Raw genomic sequence first — 12,265 nt, 5'->3', positions numbered from 1 at the left:
TGGGACATACTTTATTTTTTGTCACAAATGCAAGCTGTGTGAGAGGTCTCTCTAGCATTTGTAGCATTGCCTGCCATGTATGAAATGGAGCATAGCTTTGTGCTGATTGCACAAACTGGCCAGAAATATTGATAGAAAAATATGGGCAGGAAATGGCACCACGGGGGCAGAGACATGTCCTTTTTGTGAAACTGAATTGAAAATTAGCAGACCCTGATGGTAAACTTTGCATCTCAGCACCAGGTCGCACCAGGTCGCCACTGCAACTGCAATTGAGCTCTGAGGAGTGGCATTGACAAAAGTGGGGACATGAAGCAGCTCGTTGAATGTTTCAATTACTTTCACAATTGCTTTGGAAGAGAGAGTGCTGCAGGTAGAATCAAGGTGTCAGCACTTCCCAACAAGACATCAATCCCTTCCTTGCCACTTGCCTTGAGTGACAAGTCACTGCTTACTTTATGATTGCCCATTTCCCATGGATATTTGTGTGGTCTGCACCAACAGAAGCATTCTTGGCTTTCCTGGTACATGGAGTACACATTGCAGTTACGTGTTTGTGGCAAATGGTGGTGATAAATAAATGATGTGGACATCTTTAGTACATACACATGCACCAGATGTACGAGGGCAAATCAGAAAGTCGTTGCCCCTATTTGTTATTAGCCAAAATAAGGTACATACATTTAATTATAAATATATGTACTATTCTACGTACCTTACACTCACTATTTTTTCACATAGTCCCCACACTGGTTCTGACATTTGTCTCGTCGCAGTGCTAAACTTGACATGCCCCTGTGTCATGTCATCAGTCAGCGACGCACGCGGCCTCCCTGAACGCTCATTGTCATGCAAGTCTCCACAACCTTTTGCAAACTCACAACACCAGCACCTCGCACTTCTCAAAGCGAGACACCTTTCCCCATACTTGGGCTGCATTTCCCTGTGGATTTCGATGGGCGTTCATCTGTTGCTCCATAGAAAACAAATCACACTTCGTTGCTTGTACTTCGTGGACGTGTAAAGCACAACCGCCATCTTCAACAACTGACAGCAGTGTCGTGCCACGGAGCTACGGCCAGATAAGGCTGGGTCGGTCCAGAAAGGTCCGCTGCTGGGAATGGTTATTTTGACTTTGCATTTACAGCCGTAAGTTGGCTAAAAAAAATAGGGGCAGACTCTCCGATTCGCCCTTTCAGTAAGAAGTATAAGTGATGAAAGATCAGTAGAAGGCATTTCAATGCTCTCACATTAATCAAGTGAAGTTGCGGGAGTAAGGATCGGCAAAAGAAAGAAAAATTGATTGGAAAGGCCTACCAAAACATTGTCACAGTGCCCGAGCTCCCGAGCTTACGTTTAATAATTCAGTGCTTTCTTTGAAATCCTAAGTGCAGGTGGAACTGGAGATTGATCAGAGGGCTGGTCAAAAGGCTTGCTCTGGGGGTGTGTGGAAAAATGAATGAAGCAGTACAGGCAGTCATTCGCTGGGCGCCGTTTGACTGGTGGGAGGTTCAGAGCAAAATTTGCTTCAAAAGACTTGACTATGCCAGATGCATGCTTAGTACTGTCACTGCTGAGGGACCAGCAATCTCAGGGGAGGCCCGCAGGGCCCCTCCTCTGGATCCGCCAGTACACTCGGGTAGACACTATGGTTTGTGTAAGGCAATCAGGTGCGCCGTCACACAAATGCCCATGTACATTCACGTCAGAGCATTGTCCCCTCAGTCACAAGTGCTGTCTCGAGCAGCAGAGCATGCCACATAGCTTGCACTTCTCAGACACATTTTTCTGAAATGAAGTACAGTGAGTGCTGCACTGTTCCTTGACTGTTCCATTGGCAGAAATTCAGGTCCTTGAATGTAGCAATACGCCCTGCACTACTAAGCAATGTGCTTGTCACTTAAATGTGTGCATTTCACTTTATACAGGGAGGAGCAAGAGAAACTGAATGTGTGGACAGCATTGCTCAACCTGGAGCACTTGTACGGCACGCAGGATTCACTTGACACTGTCTTCAAGGAGGCACTGCAGTTCAATGAGCCACTAAAGGTCTACATGCACTTGGCACAGATCTATGTGGCAGGCAACAAGCAGGAGGTCAGTACTAGAGCAGAGAGTATCCTTCAACCATTTAGCTCTCAAAACTCACTGTAGGAGTCGAGATTCATGTTTGCGTTGATAATTGGGAAAGAAAAAAATATTTCTCCCCTTTCGGAAACTAGTCCGTAATTTTTTGTCTCTCATGTCACGTCTAAGGTTCAGAGTAATTGACAGCTTCAGCTCACTTTCTTTTCCACTGCCACTTTTTACATTCTTGCATAACATAGTTTTCTGTGCAATGTTTATCCTTTTTTGCATGGTGCACTGCATACCTTATTAGCCTCATATGGTATGCTGATGGGCCTTACGGCATTTTTAAACTTTGCTGACTTGTTCAGTACATCTTGAGTTGTTTACAATGTACCTTTTTTTTTTTCTCAAGTAAATTTTTCAACAATTGTATGTGCCAGAAAGGCACAATTTCATATCTTGGCCAAACTGGTAGATGTTGCCTGCATGAAAATTTTTTATGTTCAGTAACTGTGCTTTATTCATTAAATATTGCTGCAGAACACATGTAATTGAAGCCAGGCATAATGAAATCACCTTTATATAGCAGAAATCGCAACACCCATCGCAGTGGCTTAGTGGCTACAGTGTTGAGTTCCTAAGCGTAAGGTCGCGGGATCAAATCCCGGCCGCTGCGGCCACATTTCGATGGGGGCGAAGTGTAGAAACACCCGTGTTCCGTGCATTGGGAGAGCGTTAAAGATCCCCTGGTGGTGAAAATTAATTCGTACTCCCCCGCTAAGGCGTGCCTCATAATGAAATCGTGGTTTTGCCACATAAAACCCCAGAATTTAATTCAAGCAAAAATCGTTAGACTAGCACCAGTTTCATGTAAAAAGGTTCATGCTAGCACAGTGTCTGAACACTGTGGATAGCTGCTAGGATAGCTGCTGATTTCAGTATTGTTTGTCTTTTTGTATTAGTCCAAACCATTGTACCCTTCTGCTTTGGCTGTACAGTTGATGTTCCACATAGTTTTGACCAATGGTGTATGTTATATGGAAGTTTTGGAACACCCGTGCTCTTGCACCATATTTTGGGGAGACACATTTTGAAACTGGCACAATTTCATGGTTTTTACTAAACGGGCACACCTTGGGCAATCGTTGTGTAGTTTCCACTATCAAATATTTTTGCTAAAATTTGTCCATTTTAGTTCATTGAAGTATAAACCTCATGCAAGCGATTTCTTGCGTGACAGCGACAAGCGACGCGATGGAGATGGCTGTCGTGTTCGCTTGTCGCCCAGAAGTCAAACTCCAAGCGAGCGACCGCTTAGCGTGACAGCTCTCCAGTGTTGCCGGTATTAGGGGATCGAGTTAGCGCCAAACCTGGCGTGGCACTTGCTATAATTATTTAAGTTGATTTGTTTGGCTGTACAAAGCAACATAAAGTGTTTCTGAAGGTCTTGCAATAGGTTTATTTTGTTTACATATCAAAATTTGGTAGTTTGCTCATTCCGTTTGTATACTGAGAACCGCGCACATGCGCAAACCGGTAGTACGTCACTAATGTACATCCCGTTTCGGCTGCTTACTATTGGCTAGTCGCTCATAGCACTTCTGGGCGACGAGCGACGAATTCTAGATTTGCAGAACCGAGCGATCGCGCGACAAGACCGAGTGATCTGTTCGACCGACGGCCCGATCCGTCGCGCGAAGCCGTCGCTCAATGCTGTCGCACACAAAATCGCGCTCATGGGGTTTAGCCTTGAAGCTCAGTGGCAATTATTCTTGGTGTCTACCGACTCTCTCTCTCTCTACTGCATTGCCTAAGGATTGCCTAATGCACTTGCTGATGCGCCTATCACTGGGAAAAGTGGTGAATATTTATGTATTTGTATTAAATGCACCCGTTTTCTTTATTATCACAGTACATCAGTGGCTTCAGGTGCTCACTACATGTTGTTCCCTTGTGTTTGCAGCAAGCAGAGCAGCTGTACAAGCAGATGCTGAACAAGTTCAAACAGAATGCAGATGTTTGGCTTAGCTTTGGCTTGTTCTACATGAAATGTGGGCAAGTTGAGGCTTGCAGAGCCCTTCTTCAGCGAGCTCTCAAAAGCCTGCCGAGTCGGGAACGTGAGTGCACACTGATTTTTGCTCAACATCGGTAGTCGCACAAAATGCATTTGGAGCCTAAAATAAACATGCTCGTGTACTTAGATTTAGGGGCATATAAAAGTACCTTGAAATGATTTTGACAATAGTGTACAAGCATACCGAGTCTTTAGGGTGGGTCATTATGACCATTGAGTGACACATTAAGTGTTCCTTGTAAAGCGTGCAGCTTATTATGACATTTTAAAAATGTTCATCGCTGCCAATCATAGCAACATCACTCTCTTGAGTTCTCAGCCGCACCATTACAATCTACATCATCATCATCATCATCAGCCTATTTAATGTCCACTGCAGGACAAAGGCCTCTTCCTGCGATCTCCAATTAACCCCTGTACTACGCCAACCGATTCCAGCTAGTGCCCGCAAATTTCCTAATTTCAACGCTCCACCTTATCTTCTGCCATCCTCAACTGCATTTCCTTTCTCTTGGTACCCATTCTGTAACCCTAATGGTCCAACGGTTATGTAACCGGCGCATTACATGACCTGCCCAGTGCCTTTTTTTTTTTTTAAATGTCAATTAGAAAGTCTGCTGTACCCGTTTGCTCTCCGATACAAACCGCTCTCTTTCTCTCTCTTAACGTTATGCCTAGCAATCTTCGTTCTGTCGTTCTTTGCGCAGTCCTTGCTCTCAAGCTTCTTTGTCAGTCTCCAAGTTTCTGCCCAATATGTCAGCACCAGTAAAATGCACTGATTGTACACTTTTCTTTTCAATGATAATGGTAAGCTTCCAGTCAGGAGGTGACTGTCTGCCGTATGCGCTCCAATCCATTTTTATTCTTCTGTGAATTTCCTTCTCATGATCAGGGTTTCTGTGAGTAATTGACCTAGGTAAACATACTCCTTTACAGACTCAAGAGACTGACTGGCGATCCTGAACTCATTTTCTCTTGCCCAGCTATTGATCATTATCTTTGTCTTCTGCAATATTAATCTTCAAGCCCACTCTCACACTCTCTCTGTTAAGGTCCTCAATCATTTGTTGTAATTTGTATTGTTGCTAAATAGAACAATGTCATTGGCAAACCGAAGGTTGCTGAGATATTAGCCGTCGATCTTTACTCCTAAGCCTTCCCAGTTTAATAGCTTGAATACTTCCAAGCACGCAATGAATAGCATTGGAGAGATTGTGTCTTCCTATCTGACCCCTTCCTTTATAGGTATCTTCCTGCTTTTCTTGTGTGGAATTAAGGTAGCTGTGGAACATCTGTAGATAGTTTCCAAGGTATTTACGTAAGCGGTCTGGGGTACTCCTTGATTACGTAATGCCTCTATGACTGCTGGTATCTCTACTGAATCAAATGCCTTTTCGTAATCTATGAAAGCCATATAGAGAGGCTTATTGTACTCTGCAGATTTCTTGATAACCTGATTAATGACATGGATGTGATCCATTGTAGAGTATCCCTTCCTGAAACCTGCCTGTTCCCTTAGTTGACTAAAGTCCAGTGTTGCCATTATTGTATTGGTGATTGTCTTGGTGGATTTTTTTTTATAATACTGGGAGTAGGCTAATGGGCCTATAATTTTTCAATTCTTTAACGTCTCCCTTTTTATGAATTAGTAGAATGTTTGCATTCTTCCAGTTCTCTGTGATCCTTGTAGTCGAGAGACAGTTCGTATAGAGAGCCGCAAGTTTTTCAAACATTATGTCTCCTCCATCTTTGATTAAAACGACTGTTATTCCATCTTCTCCTGCCGCTTTTCCTCGTTTCATGTCTTGCAAGGCCCTTCTAACCTCATCGCTAGTTATAGGAGAGTTTCTGTATCCTGTTCACTACTGTTTCTAAGTGAGGTATCGTGACTCCTCTGGGTACTGTATACAGGTCAGCTTAGAACTCTTCCGCTGCTTTTACTATATCTTCGAGATTGCTGATGATATCCTTCTTCTTATCTTAGCCCAACTTTCCACGTTACTGAACTACATATAGCCCCACTCGCTCTCGGCATCATTTGCCGGTGTCATGCATCACTCCAAGCCTGCAGATGTTGTCCACTGGAGGAGGTGAATTTCAAGCTCGCCATCGTCAAATAATCAAAAAAAAAAAAACTGTATAGAAGGATTCGAATTTCCACAACCTACATATCTGGCGCAATTGAAGTTAGTTGGGTGAGCTATCCAATCGGTTACCTAGGTTACATCATCGACAATTTTTTCAACTTTATGGTGAACGAGTGTTTTTTGTTATAGTTGGAATCTTGATTAATTTGTTTCTGTTAAAAAAAAAGTTGAAGAGAATACACATCAACAATTTATTTCTACACTCAAGCACTGCACACAACACGTGTTGTCTGCTTGTGTTACAATATGCTCCGTGTTGATGCGCGCTGTGCAATCAGTGTTGGTGTCGAGGTTTATTTTCGTGAGGATTATTATGTCGAAGTTTATTTTTGCCGTTGTTGCGTTGTGGGCTGAAAAACTTGGCGATTGGCGACATGTCAAGCTCTAACATCAAGTCCCTCTGAAAGCCAATAGGATCTATACATTTGCAGCCATCATTTCACGCCGGATTATTACTGCCACAAAACCAAGTTTTAGTGTGTCCATTATTCCAGTAAAGGAAGGTGAACTGGGTGCTTTGCAACATGTGCGGAGGAACAAACGTGAGTGGCTTGCTGGTGAGTGGCCACCTGGTGGCACAGAGCTCTACCATACAGAGCTAATACAGCCGTAACCAAGTGCATTCTATTTTGCTGCTTGTGTAAATTTTTGGCAGCAGCTTAATCATGAACACGTCTTTTTAAAGGTTTAAAAATGCTTTATTACATGTGGTTACAGCAAAATGAGCTCTGTGTTTGGCTGGTTAAGCTCTGTGCGATCAGGTGGCTGCACCGTGCAGGCTACTCATGTTTACACTAAATTCCCCTTTATCACAGTGATAGTAGTACGAAGAGGCTTTAGTTTACGCCTCCGCCCATCCGTCAAAACACCCAGCTTGCTTGAGTTTACCAGAGACGCTCGATGCTGCAACAGAATGCTGGGAATTGATGGCCAGGCGGCTAGCGGAAAGGCGTCGCACACTGGCTCCAAGACACTGGAAATAGATGACACGACATCACATCATGACGCAGAGTGCAGGCATGCTTTAGCCCGATCGCTCGGCGAATGAGCTGAGAAAAAAGTGTGGCTAGGGAGGAGGATAACCTGTAATCGTACATAGTTTTCTTAATGCAAGATGGTTCACATAAATTGTGCCGCAGATATTTTACTGTAGCTGTACCTTACACGTCTACAAAATTTGTTCAAACTGTTTCAGGGAAAGAACCCGACGTGGTCAAAATTAACCTGGAGTTTTCCCCGCTGTGGTGTGCCTCATAATGATATTTTGGTTTTTGACCTGTAAAGCTATGGAATTTAATTTAATTAGTTTAAAGCAAAGCAAAATGTCCCTTTAAAACTGCTTGTTAATTGTACACATGGGCCTTTCTCAATCTTGCTAACCATAGACAAGCCTATATCTACAGGTCACATATCTTATGCTGCACAAGAATTTATTGTTTATGCACTGCTGCATTTGTGAATCTTTGCCTGTAAAGGCCAGTGGGACTGTAGAGTTAAGAAGAGTTTCACCTCCATAACCAACTGTTGCACAGTTATGTTGTTTGCTCCATCATTGAATTATTGAGTTGCTTTAACAGAATTGCGGGCATGTGAGGGAGATAATTCTACTCCTGAAAAGGAAAGCTGTTTTGGAGAAACAGCTTGATCAATTATTGTGGCTCCTGGGTGCCTCCTAGCTCTTGTGTAACTCAACAGCTTTTTTCACCATAGAAAGGAATGGAGCTTTGACAAAATTCACTTTACGGCAGCATACCCCTATTTAAAAAATAAATCATATATACAGCACTCCAAATCTCTCTAAACTGAGTGTCACTGCATTCGTCTGAAGAAACATCATTCTATTTGTGTGTGGCAAAGAAAGAAAATTTAATAGGCAAAGTGCTTTTGGTACTAGAGAGGCTGGGCAGGTGCCATTCATGCAGTTTGGTTTATCATGAATCCGTATGTGCAGTGTGAATTCTCCCTTGGAGCATTCGGGCTAAAATGACCCTGCAACACCTTTTATGAACAGTGTGAATTGTCTGGCATCGAAGAGGATCTCCTCAATTGAACTTGTATTAGCAGAGTTGACAGTAATCAGATACTGCTGCCACCATGCCATCACAGCCTTCTTTTGCTTTTTGGCATTACTACATGATTTGAAGCTGTATGCTGGAAATATCCACCATACACAATCAGACCAAGCATTTGTATCAGCATGACATCGTGATCATTTTGTTTCTCTTGTCATCATGCCATCCTAGGCAAAAATTGTAGTATAGGTGTAGTGGTGTCACTTCCTGGCTCTGATGAGATTTGTCCACTTTTGATTCTGCCGGAGGCACTGCTTAGTTGTGATTTCTGAAGAAAAATGGCAGAGATTTCAGGAAGTTGAAAGAAAGAGCAAGCAGTCTTTTGAATGCAACCATAGGCTCTGTGCTGCAAGAGTACAGGAATAATTTAGGCCAGTGTTGACTAGCGACCATGCAAGTTTTTTATATTCAACAAGTGTTGAAGGGTCGGCCTCATCAATCTACTGGTATTTTTTTTTTACTGCATCAGAAAGTTTACCGTATGCTGTACTGCTACAGTTTTGTGGAAACACTGGAAATATTATGCTGGAAACAGTGGTGAGTAAGTGTAATAGCAAATGTACAGGTAGGTCCACTGTTAGACAGAAAAGGTGAGCACATGCGCGAAACGGCACTGGGGCGGCGCATGCCACGGATCACCTGCTACCAAACCACTCCTTCGCTTTGCTCGCACATGGCTGCCCTGTCGTGAAATCACAGTCAAGTTCCCCCCGCTTCAAACAAACATTTAATTTTGTGCAGTGCCACCAGTGAGACGTAGAAACCACACAAATACGCTCACTTCTTCTACAGTGCCATAGAATACAAAGCAGCAGCAGAACTATGTTTCGTAGAACCGCATTGTTTGGACATGCCAAATATAACGTCGCTGTGCTGCATCTCACGCGAGCATTCTGCGGACACAAACACATGCACAACACCATCCGTAACTGCAAATTCTTCTGTAAGTGCTTGCTGATACACGTTAGTGTCACTCCCTCACTATCATTTTGGAAGAAAAGGGCGATACTTTCGAATGTCTATACATAGGTTCACGTTTCCTGATTCACCAACGGTAGCTTTACAGGGCACCGTGTTTCGTATCTTCCAGCCACTCAACAAACTAAGTGCATCATAGCCAGACATCACTGAAATTGCAGTGTGACTCATGCTCACTTCATTAACTCTGTGGCGGCGCTCCATCCACAAAGTGTGTGTTTCGATCTGTCATGCAATAACGTCCGGACGCGAAGCTGCCTCCAGAAAAATAGGGCTTCATGTCACCTGTAATGTTCTGCAAGCTCAATCATTTCTATGCTCTTAGCATCCAGACAGCTGGCAAGTCAAGCAGAACTTTGCTCCTTTAGATCACATTCATTGCAACCGCGGCTCAAGTCGCCCAGCAGATGACATGCAGCATGTGCCTCTTCGTGCATGCGCTTGGTTTTAGCTGCTTCCCGTGCATGGCGCTGTGCGGAGCATGAGCCACGTGCTCGCGTGTTCCCTCTAACAGTGGACTGACTTGTACATCAGCACGAGAGTAGCCAAGAACAAGTGTGGCCCCAGCCACTTAGTTTTGTTTGTAAAGGTGATAATTACGTAGCTCGTGCTTCTAATTTGTTAAATTATTTCTACACTAAAATATACACCACTTTAATGCATTGGTCATTTCAGCGTCCAAACCAAGTTTTTGGAAACAAAACAATACATTTAAAATATCTGTCTAGAAAGTTTGCAACCTTGTAAAGATACATCGCTTGCGTGCAACTACGAACTAGTTAGGTTAGTCCCCTTCAGAGTCGGTGCACTGAATTCAGCGTTCATACCATGAAAGGAACACTGCAGATGCTGCGCAAGTCCCCTAGAAAATTTTCCTCGATAGCTTCAGGGGATTCAGAACGCGCTACAATTCTTAAGTTGTGATATGTGACATAAAGTAATTCAGTTAATTATTAAATTAGTTTGCTATTTGTTTTGATTTCTCATGCAAGTAATGTCCACTTCCCTGAACAATCCAGCTCAAGGACTACAATTGTTACTTGCAACAGGCAATTTTTTAAAATTCCGTAAGACTTGAAAACCTTAAATGGAAAAAGCCTGTGCTTTTTTTTCTTTTTTTAATGTTAAGGTTCAACAACATTCTATGGACTCGTATTCAGAAATGTCGACTACAAGGTGTCGTCAAGGGAGAATGATTTCTAAGAGGCTATGTTGCCTGAGAAACTACTTATCCTAATTAAAGTCTTTTTGTTTAAATTATCAGATTAAAAATTGTTCAGTAACATATTGCAAATGAATAGAATTTGAATTTCAAGACTGGCAATGTTACTTCAGTAATGGAAGCGGCACTTGGTCTTTTGGAGCAGCTTTCGGAGCAGGAAAAATCGCAGTTTGGAGCAGTAACTTACCGTGTTAGTGCAGAGGAAACTCTTGGTACTTTCTGAAACATTGCGTTCAATATGTATTATACTAAGGTGAAAGTATTTTTTTCTTCAACTTGCTGTTCCGTTTTATTGTTATTGCAGAAGATAAGTAATCCTAATTCACAGTTAATTCTGCATTTCAATAAAGAGTGCCCCCCTCCCCCTAAGCTGTCCTTGGCTTCGTTATTCATTTAATCTGCTAAGCGTTTTATCTGTTATAACGTTTAATCCGCTAAACAAGTTGAGTACGTGCAGCTGCCCAATTTATTAATGTGGCCCGAGCGCTGTATCCTCGCACATTAATAATGGTGCATAAAGATAGGCTCTCGCTAGTCATAGCGTACGGTCTTCCAGGCTGTTCCAAGCAGGGCACTGGCGCGCTATCGCTTAGGCACTCATGTGAATTGGGTGGCTATACTATATCGACACTATATATCCCTACAATTGAATTTACTAGCTGAGCAAGTTGGTAGTTGATCAGAAGCACGACTAAGCAGTGCAAATCCAGATGGAAGAGAAACAATAATACTATTTGAATTGTCCTCGCAAGTACAGATTGAATAGCATTTGTGTTGCTTGACTTGCATACCTGTGACTCCCTTGTCCCCCCCCGCATTGGGGCTGCCTATTCATAACGAAATGTGCCTTATGCACTTTTCGATATAGCAGTAAGTGGCTGCAAAAAAAGGTGCATCAAGCAGCTGTGCCCTCACAATTGCACGTCAATGTAATTACATAATTATTGCGATAACTATATGGACACTCCAGGCAAACTTACGCAGTCGGCGTGAGCGTTACCATAAGGTTCCGTGTAATGTTCAAGTGCCATAAGGTGGCGGATGCACGCCGACATATGCTGTAGCTGTGATGGAAAGCGTGTGAGGGCGAGTCGCGAAGAAGGGTTGCTTGATGCATTGCGCCTTCTCGCGTGTACAAAATGTGTTTCCCAATTCGGAGCAGGTGCGTGTCGACCCAGTTTGGCACAGCAGTTACATCACTGTCACTTGGAAATTGAATTTGGTGCACTTTAGAAAAACAACACCCGAAGGTCTAGATAAAGGTGCATATAACTTCAGTGAACTTCATGAATGTCAGTTTGTGATCACATATGAAAATGCTTCACAGTGGTCCAGCCTCGGCTCATCTAGACTGAAGTGACTGTTTGTGGCAAGTCGAAATTCCTTGTTGAATTGCTAATGTGCCGTTATATAAACCATGATATTCACATATTTTCTTTATTCTGTCATCAAGCTCAATCCTTTTTTCTCTGTTTTGCAGATATTGTGCTAATATCAAAGTTTGCACAAATGGAGTTCAGGTATGGTGATCCTGAAAGGGGGCGAAGTATGTTCAACAGCATTCTGGACAACTACCCAAAGCGCACAGATTTGTGGCTGGTGTACTTAGACCTTCTCACAAAGCTGGGTGATGTAGAGAATGCACGGTGAGGCACATTGTCATAGTACAATTTTTTCAGCTGCATGGTTTTTGTGAACAATT

The 12,265-nt window shown here is 43.0% G+C and overlaps 1 protein-coding gene across 1 annotated transcript in view; it reads left to right on the top strand.

The window, feature by feature from the left end:
* Rrp5 (Ribosomal RNA Processing 5) overlaps positions 1–12,265 on the top strand; it is a 105,286-nt gene that overhangs the window by 92,669 nt on the left and 352 nt on the right. The window contains exons 30-32 of the mRNA XM_065429856.1: positions 1,929–2,097; positions 4,034–4,187; positions 12,044–12,209. Of these exons, the coding sequence (XP_065285928.1) occupies positions 1,929–2,097; positions 4,034–4,187; positions 12,044–12,209 (489 nt within the window). The remainder of the gene's footprint in view (positions 1–1,928; positions 2,098–4,033; positions 4,188–12,043; positions 12,210–12,265) is intronic.

Source organism: Dermacentor albipictus, chromosome 1 (genome assembly GCF_038994185.2).
Source record: "Dermacentor albipictus isolate Rhodes 1998 colony chromosome 1, USDA_Dalb.pri_finalv2, whole genome shotgun sequence".
Classification (NCBI taxonomy): domain Eukaryota; kingdom Metazoa; phylum Arthropoda; class Arachnida; order Ixodida; family Ixodidae; genus Dermacentor; species Dermacentor albipictus.
This window is presented reverse-complemented; position numbering and strand designations above follow the sequence as displayed.